We start from the raw sequence: 13,553 nt of genomic DNA, 5'->3' as shown, positions 1-13,553 counted from the left end.
CCAGATTAAATATCATGCTTTTGTTCCATTTTTAATTGTTGGATGCAGGAGGCAGCATCAAGGATATAATTTTTCTGAATCAGTAAATTTTGGTATGAGTGAAAAACTACTTTCCATCTCGAAGGTAATGGGCCTTATTTTCCTTTCATCCATCTGAACCTCCCAAAAATATGGGAGGAGGTAACATCTTCACCGTGTCTGAGAACTAATGTGGATGAACAGATTTTGACGGGACTTCATGAAAACAGTTATTTGGTGATCCTTCCAGATAATTAACTTTTGGCAGGGGTGATGAAATTATGATTTTTTGCAAAACAAATCAACTTGCCATTTTCAGGTACAGTATACGTGTATTTGTGGAATTCATTCAAAAGTTATTCAAAGGCTACTTATAAATAAAGATAGAAACAATATTGGGTAAGATGAAGAATCTTTTTTGGCTGTCTATACAGCCAGTCTCACAAGTCTCCCTCATACAGATAATTACCATTTCAAGTGTTATCTGACCACTCTTTAAGGAATGTGGGGTCAAGGAGAGTGTAACTTTGTAAAGTGATGAGTTTGTACCAAAAATTCAATTGTTTTAAAAATTGTACAATATTTGTGGAACTAAATTGGTTGCTTTTGTTTCCCTTCCAAACCAACAATCATCACACTGAATCCTTTGGTACATATGCCTCGGCAAAACCTATGGCGACCAGTAGCTGCTATACACTAACCAGTCCCCCTTTAGGTGGAGCTAACTTCCCTAGCTGTAAGATAAATCAGAACAGCTAGACTGTATGGCCACTGAGACAAAAAAAATATCTGTCAAGTTCATTGATCTGCTGATAATAGGTAACATAGTGGATAACCAACTCTTTTAGAATCTTATCTGCTGATGCACTAGATTCTTTGCCGATTAGACATGCAAGATTCAAATCTGGATGCGGTTCCTCTCCCTTATTAAGATCCAGTCTGCTTCATTGGTATTGGTACTCATTTTTTTTTGTGAAACCACTAATGAGTACTATGAAAGAGGCCAACTCATGAATGTTTTGCACAGCAGAAAAAATACGGACCAAAACTAACTCCGAATGTGTCTTGGCTTCTCACTTGAAATGACTATACAGTGTATAAGGAATTTCACACTGTAACATTATCACAACTCCATTGACTTTTAAATAAGAATTTAATACAGTATTTGGCTCTTCAGTGCGCTTACCTTGCAAAATGGGCTAAACATGAGGTTCTCATGGTGTTGACAGAGAAAAATTAACTTGAACCCATCTACTATTCCCTGTCCTAATCTAAATGCAATGAGATCATGATCCTGATGAAATCAGCATTATAAAATATACTAATCCTTACAGTAGTTAAATTTTGAGATATCAACAACTAAAATGTAAGATTAAAAGTATTGTATACTCTGGACTTTCCAAAACAATGAATAGTAGCAATACAGTAGCTAGCTTATTTGTATTTCACATACAACTTTTACATCATATCACATAAAAACAAGTAAAAGAGGGTCATGAAAGATCCACATAATTTCAGTTGCATCCAGTGGCAAAAACCTAAATAGAAAAATCTCCAGAAGAAAAAAACAGTACAGTACAATATATCAGAAAAAATTACATTAAAGTTCAATGCAATTACAGTATGGATATGCACTTTGTTCAAACATACAATGCACACTGAAGAATAATGAATTACAGCTAAAAAAAAAAAAAAAAAAAAATCTTTGCCCACTATTATCATATCACAGTCATTAAAAGGAAATTACTTTTAAAACTGTTACATTAAACCAAATGAAGGAAGGAACAGCTAAATTAGCACGGGGACTGTGACTTAAATACAGGAGAATTATTGTTCACTTTGGTCCGTACACAATATAACCTATCAACGAAACATTGAAATTATAATAGCATTTGTACTTTGAGGTATTCCACTGAGGGTATGATAATAAAAAAAAAAAAAAAATGAATACTCCCCACCACAGTTTACATACTAATGTCACAAATGTGAAATATAAAAACGAGAGCGATAAAACATACCAATCACAAATGCCATATTAACATACTTTGGTTTTAACACTTCATCATAAAAAATAGGTTATACCACACATGAGTAGATCATGAGAAGACATCTAGCAGAGTACCAACACAAGCAGTTAGGCTTATTATTTAATTATACAGAAGTAAAGGGTACTTGGAAGAATTGTTTAGCTAGCTAAATCATAAGACAAGTGTATAGAGAGGACAGTAACAGGAGTTCTATATATACTTACCAAGTAATTGCATAGCTATTGGTTCCTAACATATGGCAGCTTAAAAATTCAAAATTTGCGTGGTGGCGCTTCTATCGTTTGTGTGTAGGTGACAAGGTCCCGCCCACTATCCGGGACTCAAAGGAACAACTTAGCAGAGGGCTCAATTCATTTCATGCTCTGGTGTCCGTGCAAGGGGAGGGCGGGCTCCAATCATGCAATTACATTTTGTATAAGTAACTTACCAAGTAATTACATAGCTGATTCCACATTGTTAGGAGGTGGGATAGAGCATGGACATATTCTACTACAAAGCATTAAGTAAGTAATGAATTTGAAATAGAAAGGTTACTTACATTAAATAAATGTTTGTTGTATCCTTACCCCTTAAGAGAGCTGCTGCAGGTAGGTACTGCCTCTGGTTGGCACTTCTCTCAACTTGTAGTGGGCGTGGAGTGTAGCCAAGGGTTGCGCCTACATTAGTGGGAGCTTTGCAGCGGAGGAAGTACAGTACTGTACGCTGTATGCTGACAAAGTTTAAAAGATGCCCTTGCCCTGGGGATAGACCAGAATACAAAAGAACAAGACTATCACCTACACCACAGTATTAAAACCATAACCCAAACTATTAAAAAAGAAACTGGTGGGTACTCCAGGTATAAAGTCCCTCCAGCCTCCCCATAGACTCAAAACTTTAAGTCAAGGTGAGTGGTTAGCAAAGGAACAGAGAGTTCCCTGTGCTTCGTCTCCCAACACCATGCCAGCCACAGATAAAGGTCCTAAAGTGTTACAATTTTCAAACACGGTCTCTATGTCCTTGAGGTAGTGCGGGGTAAAGATGGATTTGCATCTCCAGAATGTCGACTGCAAGATCGTAGACAGAGACAAGTTATGTTTAAATGCCAACGAAGTTGCGACTGCCCTAATTTTGTGAGACTTAACCTTAACTAAAAGAAAGACTTCTTCCTAGATCTGAGAGAGGGCTTCTGATATCAACTATCTCAGAAAAAAAGGAAATGGCATTTTTTGAGAGTGGACGAACCGGGGTTCTTACAAAGCACCAGAGGTTGCTCAAAGGTCCTCTAATCTTTACCATTATGTGAAGGTGGTACCTGAGACACCTCAATGGACAGAGAAGTCTCTCTTCTTCGTCAGGTCCTAAGACGTCCATAAGGTTCGTTATAACAAAGGATCGAGGCCAGGGCTTGGAAGGGTTCTCATTTTTAGCAAGGAAACCAAGAGATATTAAGTCACCAATGTCTTGATTAGAAGACAGATCCATCCTCTGTGTTTAAAAACTGAGCTGAGCATTGACCTATACCCTTTGATGGTAGAGGTCAATAATTTCCTGACAGACTTCAGGAATATTAAAAAAACAGCTACTTGATTTATAGATATCTCAGAAGAAGAGACGTTATTGCAGCTGCACCACCTTCTGAAGACTGCCCATTTGGATTGGTAGAGCTTTGTAGAAGACAATCGTCTGCACCTCGCAATCGCTCTGCAGCCTGTCGCGAAAAGCCTTTTGCTCTGACGAGGCGCCTGACAGTCTGAAGCCTGTCAGGGCCAGAGCAGACAACCCTTGGTAGAATCTGAGGAAGTGGGGTTGTCTGAGCAGCGACTGTTTTTGTGGAAGGAGTCTTGCATAATGCACCAGGAGCCAAATCAGATCTGGGAACTATTCCTTGTTTGGCCAAAAGGGAGCGACTAGGGTCATGGAAGTACTCTGATGCGTCGACAACTTGTTGATTACCTCCCTGATCATCCCAAAGGGAGGGAAGGCACACATCTAGGCCTGTCCAGTCCAGAAGCATGGCATCCGTCGCCCATGCTCGAGGATCTGGGACCAGTGAGCAAAAGAGTCAAAGACAGTGATTTCTCGACGTGGGAAGAGATCTACTGTGGGCCTGCCACATAGACTCCACAGTCTAACGGGTCTAAGGTCCATTCGGTTCGAAGGACCTGTCTGAGGTGGCTTAGTTTGTCCACTAAAAATGTTCATTCTCCCTTGAATGAACCGGGTAATAAGAGTGACTTGATTCTCCTCTGTCCACAGAAGGAGATCCTTGCCGTCTTGTACAGAGAGGAAAGAATGAGTGCCCCCTGCTTGTGAATGTAAGGTAGTGCAGTGGTGTTGTCCGCATGCACTACTATCTTCTTGCCACAGACTAGATCCGAGAAGGACTGAAGGCCCAGGTGAACTGCTCTCAGTTCCTTCACATTGATGTGAGACATCCGTTGCAACATCATCCATGTTCTGGTGACTTCCCAGCCGTCCAGGAGAGCACCCCAGCCGAGGTCAGAGGCGTCTGAATAAAATTGAAGGTTGGGGATCACTGGAAGAAGAGACTTCCCTTCCTGAAGTCTTTCTTTGCAAGACCACCACTGGAGATTCTCTTTGATTTCCAGCATAATCGGGAAGATGAAAGAGTCTGGTTGGGTCTTTCTGCACCAGTTCGCTTTCAGGAAAAACTGAACAGGTCTCATGCAGTCTGCCTAATCTCACAAACTCCTCTACTGATGCAAGGGTCCCTAGGAGACTCATCCACTGCACTGCCGAGCAAGAAGGAAGTGCAAGGAACTGACTGAGTGCGAAGGCAGTTGTTGACTCTTTTGGGCGACAGAAAAGCTCGAAAATTCCAAGAATTCAGTATCATCCCTAAATAGGGAATCTCCTTAGTCAGTGTCATAAGGGGTTTCTTCTCATTTATGATAATGCCTAACTCCTGCATCAGGCGAAGTTCTTCTCAAGTCCTCCGCGCACTTCTCCTCCCATGAAGAGCAGAAAAGCCAATCATCCAGTTATAAGTTGATTTTGATTCCCAGAAGGTGAAGCCAGTTCCCTAGAGGAGCAAGGATTCGTGTGAAAACTTGCAGGACCGTTGACAAGCCGAAGCACAGGTTCCGAAACTGTAGTACTCTGCCCTGAAAAACAAAGCGTAGAAATTCCCGTGAGTCCGGATGAACATGAATGTGAACATACGCATCTTGCATATCTAGGGTGACCAACCAGTACCCCAGCTGCACTGAAGACATGACTGAGCGAACGATCTCCATGTGAAACTTCCGTCTTCAGGACGAATGCATTCAGGGTGCTGACGTCAAGAACAGGCCTCCAGGCCCCTGAGGCCTTCGGAACCACAGAAAGGCAATTGTAAAAACCTTGAGTGGCAATCTGGCACCTCTTCCACCGCTCCCTTGATGATCAGGGATTCGACTTCCTGAGAGAGGGCCAAAAACTTTGCGGAACCTTCTGAATATGCTGTCAAGGCAATTGGCGATGTTACTAAGGGAGGAGCTTTCATGAAAGAAATGGTGTAGCCCTTCTTGAGAACTTCGACCACCCAAGGTTCCTCTCCTCTGCGCTCCCATTCCTTCCAAAATGTAGAAGTCTGGCTCCTACTTGGGTGTGGAGGACTAACTTCTCATTTCTTGGAGTTAGTCTTGAAGGAAGACTTCTTAATGGACTTCATAGAAGGTTGCAAGTTTGATCTGGGTCTAGTCTGGGTTTTTGTCTTCCCCCCAAGAAGGGCTGAGGCTGTAAGGGGGGGGGGGGGAACGATCTTGACGAGGAGGCACAGACTCCCTCGGACGCCTAGGGGACTGTGCTAACAGGTCTGTGGTAGACTTCTTCTGCAAGTCTGAAAGAATCTCCTTCACTGTGACTTGCGAAAAGAGGTAAGACTTATCTCAAGGAGTAAAAAGTAGAGTGGACTTCTGTGTTGGCGAGACTCCTTTCGAAGTGAAAGAACACCAGAGTTCCCACTGAAAAGAGAGAGGCCAGTTCTGAAGAGCCGCCTCTAACTGCCCTATCAGCATACGAAAGAACTCCCAGCCAATCAGAGGCAAAGTCTTCAGCAAAATCTAGACAGTCCTCAATCTTTCTTGCTAGTGCCCCGATGGCCCAATTGAGAAAACTAAAAATCTTGAAAACCTTAAAAATGTTCTTGATAAGGTGATCAAGTTCGGGGGAGGAAAACATTATCTTGGCTGTAGAAAATGCTGTTCTGCAAACTAAATCCACCAGACTGGAGAAGTCCCCCTGGGAGGAGGCAGAGACTCAAGGAGGGAGCTTCCCCAGTGGCATAGAATGAGTACTCCAGCTTCAATAATTTGCAGGGCAGAAAAGCAAATGTTGCTTTGCCCTGCTCTCTCTTGGAGGCCAGCCAGTCATGTACCTCTCGGAGAGCCTTCCTCGAGGAGGAGGAAAGAACTAGCTTGGGTAACCTGGTACCCTCCGATGACTGGTTTCTCATGAGGAAGGTATAAGTAGGAGCAGCTGGAACAAAGAAATCTGGAAAGCTATCCAAAATTGCAAAAGAGACGAGTATGCTGAAGAGAAAACTGTATCCTGAACAACCTCTTCCTCCTCTGAAGCAATAGGAGACAAAGACTTGTCCTTGGTTTCAGGAACTTAAGAAGTTTTCTTCAAAAAAAGCAGAAGTCTTGCGCAAGTCAGCGGGCACCAGGTGCTTGTAAGAAGTCGGGGCGCTTATAGCACTCAGGACTGTCTCCCAACAAATGACGAGGGCAAGCTGGAAAAGCAGGCTGGTCCTGAAAGCTGCAGGAAGGTTGTGGGCTAACCTCCCTGTACCTCTTGACTGCCAGAGGAGAGGTATCACCGAGATCCGCATGTCTCTTGAGCGAGTGCGAAGAAGCAGGGTAGTGATACAGGCACTTCTTGTCCAGGATGGAAGCTTCTGAATCGAGGAAAGCTGATGCACTGGAACACTTTTCTAATGGCACTTAGTTGAAGCCTGGGAAAGAAAGACAGGCAAACCCCACCAGTGGTCTCCCTTCGACCTCCGGTATGTCTTCTCCCTGGTGCAGGGGAGCAGGACAGGGACCTTCATCTAGGAACACTGGTGGGAAGGACAGCCACCTAAACATTCACAACACTGTCACTTCTCACTGCACTGTCACTATTCCAAACTTCTGATCAAACCTTGATTCGAGGCTGGTCATGGGCTGAAGAGCGGAATCATGGGAACTTGGAGCAGGAGTAGATGACAAAGTAGGACTTAGAGTGGGAGAAACAGGAGGAGTTGGAGGAGTAACAGCTCTATCATCCCCTACATTAGCAAAAGGAGTAGAATCTGTACTGGCCCTATTCTCAGCCCTAAGGGCTGCTTCCCTCTTTCTATCTCTTTCAAGTTTTTCTAGATGAGATTTTAAGATTTTCCATTTTTTATCCTCCCAGTCCTGACACCCTATGCAAATATTATCCTTACTACATTCTTGCCCCCTACAATCAATCAATCAATCCACCAATGATTGAAAGCCACAATAACAACAAATTCTGAATACTTCAAGATCGGGCAAATAACTATCCAAAAAGCAACAAAGCAACTGCGGAAAAACTCCTGATGTTGATTGGAAGCCAGCAGGAAATGAATTGAGCTCTCTGCTAAATTGTTCCTTTGAGTCCTGGATAGTGTGCGGGACCTTGTCACCTACACACAAACGATAGAAGCGCTGCGGCACGAATTTTGAACTTTTAAGGTGCAGTAGGTTAGGAACCAATAGCTTTGTAACTACTTGGTAAGTTACTTATATAAAAAGTAGTATCCATTGAGAATACGAGTCGAGATGAAGCTACAAAGGAGTCCTGGAGTTAATCAAAGGAAGAGGTTGTCAATATATTTAAAAAATGGAAAAGTGAAATAAAAAAAATTAAAATCAATGTAAACAAAACTAAACTTATGGTGACCAAAAAGGAACCATAGAAAAGAATTAAGTGTCATTGTGGATGCTGTGAGAGGTATGCAGGTGAATTCAGAATTACTCATCATGCCTAGCAGATAGTTTAACAGAAAGAATTGCAAACCAATGCTAATGGTGACTGGAATGGAAGGAAAGGAAAAAGCATAGGCTTCAGTCGTGTGTCTGCTGTGGAGAAAGATGTGGGGGTGAAATCAGTTATGCTTACTGTATGTTAACAGATGGGGTCACTAGAGATGCTTGGCATTGCAGATTATACACAGATATTTTTAAGACCAACACCTATAAGAACGGCAATTGTAAAAGAGAGGGAAGCAGAGAATCACATCAAGGAAGGAGGGTAGGTCTTATGAGGAGGTAGAATAATTCTGTTACCTTGGGGGGCACTGGACTGAGGGCTGAACTACTGGTAAATAAAAATATCCCATTTATAGAAAGAGCAAAGACTTATGGTGTGTACATGAGGCCTGTACTATTCTACACAGTAGAAACATGGCCACTGACACAGATAATGGCGATCTGAAAAAGGTGTGACTATAGAATGTTAACATAAATGACCAGAGTATGGGAAGAAGATTATATTACAAATGAGGAAGCAGTCTTTGTCTTGCTACTTCCATGTCTAATACTTTTCCAGATAACTGACCATCCATCTGTTTTCCAATAAATGGACACTATATCTGTCTGCAACTTCCTACGAGTAGTACATGCCTTATACAAATCACAAATTTTTGCTTTTTACTGATGAGATATTCCTATTTATGAATAGTCCAGCAATCTCAACTCTCATCACCTAGGCCGTTATTTTTCTTACACCCCTCTCAATACCTCCTTTACACTTGTATGTTTCTTAGGTAACATAAATGTCCTCTCTCTCTTAAAACCTGCCCTTTCATAACAACTTGGTGCATCATTTCTTTCCCTTTCTCAGTTGATCTTCTTATACATTATGAGCATCAAAAATCCATGGCTTCATTTATATGATGCAAATTTGAACACTGTGGCTCGACTATATTTGGTAATTCCATACAGGGTAATGATTTCACCAATGCATCTTTCCCCTGGCATCCCCTTGATCACTTTCTTGGCTGTAATTTTTCCTTTGCTTCCTCTCCAGTCCCCATAAGTTTTATGTTGCTTACATTAATTTTCAGTTTTCTCCTGTCCATTCCACTGTCTTCAACTTTTCTATGGCTTCTTCCTCTACTGCTGATAACATTTAGCTTCCACTGTTACTATGACAAACAAAAAGGAATTCTTTGTTTATAGACACTGCCTTTACTCTAGGGTACCTTCTATATTCATTATGCTATTCTAACTGCTTGTTTACATACTTGCTGAAATGCCTTTTCAAGACAAACAAATATGTGGTATAATCTCTTGCCTTTTTCACAGTAGTGTTCCTGTAGTTGCCTAACAGTAAGTTCTACCTTTTGTTTTCTTGTGGCATAAAACCAAACTGGTAACTGCTAATTTTAACACATTTTTCTCAGCTTTTCACACACAACCACTGTGCTACTCAGGAATTAGGGCACATTAATGCACATGTAGTATACACATGTGTATACAGTATACAGATATAGTATTTAAAAAATGCTTATACATACTAATCTGCCCTGAAAGACTTTACTTCCCTGTAGCTGTGGAAGCATTAGATATATCATAAAAAAGTTCTCTTAAATGAAGTACCTGAGACACTATCAAATTTTGAAATTTATAATTTATGGAGTCAGTTTTTTTCCTTTTGATATGCACAAGAAAAGTGCAGTAATGAGAAATATGTGTATTTTTTTATAAGACAATTTTAAACATTTCATAAAATTCTTGTTCTCTATCCAACTGTAACTTCTGTAAATGCACTGTTTTAGTTACGAGTTGTTTTCCATATTTGCCACTCTTCTGAAGTAAACTGAATGTTCAGGCAAAAGACTACTTTTCAAAGTCAACAAATTAAAGATGATGATGATGGTTGCGGTGAGGCTGAGATTTGTTAGACATCGGGTTCATTTGTTAGATAAATCATAGGTACAGAGCACTGCTCTTAATCATTAGCAATAAAATTCATATGTACTAAAATGTCATGATAAATATTGATATTCAAATATCATACTAATACACAATAGTACATAATATAAAAAATTCTGAATCAGGTAAATGTTTAAGATGCAACACACTCCAATAAAGTATAATAAATATCTGTGACAATATTGTTATACCAAGCAAACTCTGCTTGGCAGTCCAAAAAAAAAAAGACAGCTATTTTGGTTTTGATTAAGCATTAACTTAACATTGTGCTAGATGGAGCAGTTCCTGGAGCAATGATGAAAGATCCATCACCTAGAGAATGGGCATGAGCAACTAAAGTTGCAGCCATAGCCTGCTCTTCTGCACTTTGTTGCTGCTGCTGGTGATCTGGAGAGGGTACACCCAATTGAATCTTATGTTTACGCCACATGTGAGCTTTGAGGTTTCCTTTCGTTTCAGAGGCGTAATCACATCTGGAACAAGGGAATGGTTTTTCTCCTGTATGTATCCTCCTGTGGACATTAAGAGTTTCTTTCCGTTTGAAATTTTTTGAGCAAAACTCACACTGAAATTGGGGTTTGGTTTCATGGACCATACTAACGTGTTTCTTTAATGCCATTGCACCACGCATAACCTTTCCACATACATGACAAGCAACTTCCAATTTTCTGTCTTCATGCTGTCTTTCATGCATGTTAAGTTTCCACTTCTTACTAAACGTGTCACCACAATGACTACAAATAAACAACCCCCCTGCATCCCCTACTTGGATATCATGTAAACTATATTTATGTCTTGCTAAAGACTTGGAATTGGACATCTGCTTATTGCATATTTCACATATGAGATTTCTTTTAATGCACTGTCGATCTGGACAGACTGGATTATCTGGACTTATTGGTAATGTTAAATCCTCTCCTTTACACTCTTTTTTACGGCAGAAGTTACAACCCTTTGCCAAAAATACTGCAATACTAAGGGGTAATACCCCTTTTTCTTCAACCTGATCTACCATAATATGCATTATCAGTTCTTCATGGAATGAAGGATTGACATACAATTCTAAATCAGAAATTGCTCTACTCTTCAAGTCAATGCTCACTTTTTGGAAGCAAGCCTTGGTTAGTGAACCACTTGCAGTTGAGAGTATTTCATCACCACCTCCAGCCATTCTATTCACAAGATCATCAAGGTCATGTGGTGTAGAGGATTCATCTGGCAAAACATCTCCCTCCAGCAGAGGAGGCATGAGAGCATCCTTACCTGTTCCAGCACCTGGATCTGCCTTTATTTTTTTCCCCATACGAATTCGATAACGGTACATAGCTATCATGTGCACATATTTTGCAATGTGTTCAGAACCAATTTGATGGTAATTAATAATTTGCATATCACCAACGGTTATAGTTTCAACTTCCTGCACAACAGAGTCTCCCAGTGAAGCTTTATTGTAAGATTCATCAACAAGGGCATTACCTGTATGAGTCACTAAAACTTCCACACTAAATCCACTCCCATCGTTATCACCACTTGCCTGCTGATGCATCAAATTATTTTTCTCAAGTACATCATTCATAACCTCTGAAAAGAACTTTGTTAGATCATTCTGGTCAAAAAGTTTTGTTAATAAAATATCAGCATGCCACAGAGTTATAATATGCTGGGAGGTGCGTGCAATCTGCAAGGTTGTTGCAGTGGGATCAAAAAGTTCTTCTATCTTACCTAAGAAAGGTGTTAGGGCACTATCAACAATTTTTTGAACGGACACCTGGAAAAGATAATAAGGACAGCACTGTCATATTCTGAAATTATTAAAACAGGTTAAATGTTTGTAAGGAAAGGGCATTTTAAGACATACAAAGCCAGTTTTAAAAGAAAATCAATGAAGATAAATATAAATGCAAGTGAGAATATACTGCAACTTACTTTCATTTTCCCATGAGCATCTTCACCTCCTCCTTCACTATCAAGTATAACTCGTCTCCTCTTCCGTCTTTCTTCAACAAATCCATCATCCCTACCCCCACTATCTACTGTACCTCCAGTGTCTGATAACAAAGGCATTACCAAGTTTTCAAGCTCATCTTCTGGTTCCTTCTTTATGCGCTTCTTAACACGTCGTGGTTCCTTTTCTTCCACCTATAAACAATAAATTTTGATTACTGTAAATTAAATTTTGATTACTGTAAATTGTCTTTAAATCTAGAAAACTTTTACAAGGATATTCATGTGGATTTTAATTAAAATACTGTAATGTTGTATAACATAAATTCTTTATGCACTGAAATAACTATTGTTCACTGATATATGCCTAAATAGGAGTATATTATCAAAGAAGGAAGCAAAAGAGCAAGCTCATTAAAAGATAAAATGGCAGGAATATCATTATTACAGTAAATAAAAATGCATACAAAGTAATGCTTAGGCAGTAAATACAAAGAAATGGTAAATTTCCTGCATGAAAAATGTAAAAGGATGAAGACAATGAAAAAATAAGGAAGAGACAGGAAAAGTGTCAATACAAAAAAAAAAAAAAAAAAAAAAAAAAATGAACATGCACTCAGCACCTAGCAGTGGGTTAAATATTGCATAACCAACTTCTTAATATTTTTTCTGATATGAGCTTCCAGATAAATCAAATCTATGCCAAGGCTGAGCACTCCAACTCCCAAAAGTTACATTCCTCACCCAAAATCTCAATCACATTCAGTAAAATTTTTGTAAAAATACACAAGTAACTTTTTGTTTATCGAACAAACCAAACCAAAACCATAAACTCCTTATTGGAGCTACTTAATATTACTTAAGGAAGATAACAGAGGTAAATATAATATGCACTAAAGAACATGAAGAAATACATCAGCGAATCCAATGCCTCAATATCCAAATTATTTTTATACTTATTTACCCTCTAGGGTAATTACAGTGTACTTTGAGCAGCACTTTTTAGATGTTACTCATGATTCTTTACAGCATCTCTTCAACACTAGCTGCATTGCTTTCAGCCTCTTGCTTTTCATCTTTTCCCTTTAGTGTCTTTCTAAAACCATCCAAATACTTCAATTTTAACCTGCTCCAATTTTCACCACTATTTAAAAACAAATCCTCCAGGCAACCCCTGTAAGAGTCTAATGGTTTCCTGCAATTAATTCATGATAATACTATAAATATTTTATCTTGTTGCAAGATTTGATAATTTTGGCAGAATTGCAATTTTTATTCTTAAAATATATCAATGATATCAATTTCCTGACTTATGTACATTATCAACTTGAGGTATAATGACAATAAAGTTGGTAGCCAACCAATCCATAGTAAGTACATTGAGCAAGTAGATTAATTCATTTGCACAAAATTCGCAATAACAATTTATGGCATAAAACAGCAACCAAAAAAGTACATCTAACTTAATAAAGAACTAGGTCAGTCTATACCACTTAGCATAATAAAAACCTGTATTATAACTGAAAAGATAAGCAAACCTACCAGGTGGAAAAAGATTCCCATCAAGCTGAAGAATTTTCCAACATAATCATTGGTGAAATGGAGATGAATGATT

At 39.5% G+C, this 13,553-nt stretch overlaps 1 protein-coding gene and 1 long non-coding RNA gene across 2 annotated transcripts in view; one reads left to right on the top strand and one right to left on the bottom strand.

The window, feature by feature from the left end:
* LOC136839295 (uncharacterized) overlaps positions 1-13,553 on the top strand; it is a 40,100-nt gene that overhangs the window by 6,043 nt on the left and 20,504 nt on the right. The gene's annotated exons all lie outside the window — the stretch shown is intronic.
* Positions 623-13,553, bottom strand: part of LOC136839291 (uncharacterized) — a 33,572-nt gene continuing 20,641 nt past the window's right edge. Inside the window, exons 8-9 of the mRNA XM_067105140.1 lie at positions 11,921-12,133; positions 623-11,762 (exon numbers count right to left, since the gene is read on the bottom strand). Of these exons, the coding sequence (XP_066961241.1) occupies positions 10,248-11,762; positions 11,921-12,133 (1,728 nt within the window). The 3' untranslated portion in view covers positions 623-10,247. The remainder of the gene's footprint in view (positions 11,763-11,920; positions 12,134-13,553) is intronic.

Source organism: Macrobrachium rosenbergii, chromosome 6, assembly GCF_040412425.1.
Source record: "Macrobrachium rosenbergii isolate ZJJX-2024 chromosome 6, ASM4041242v1, whole genome shotgun sequence".
Lineage (NCBI taxonomy): Eukaryota > Metazoa > Arthropoda > Malacostraca > Decapoda > Palaemonidae > Macrobrachium > Macrobrachium rosenbergii.
This window is presented reverse-complemented; position numbering and strand designations above follow the sequence as displayed.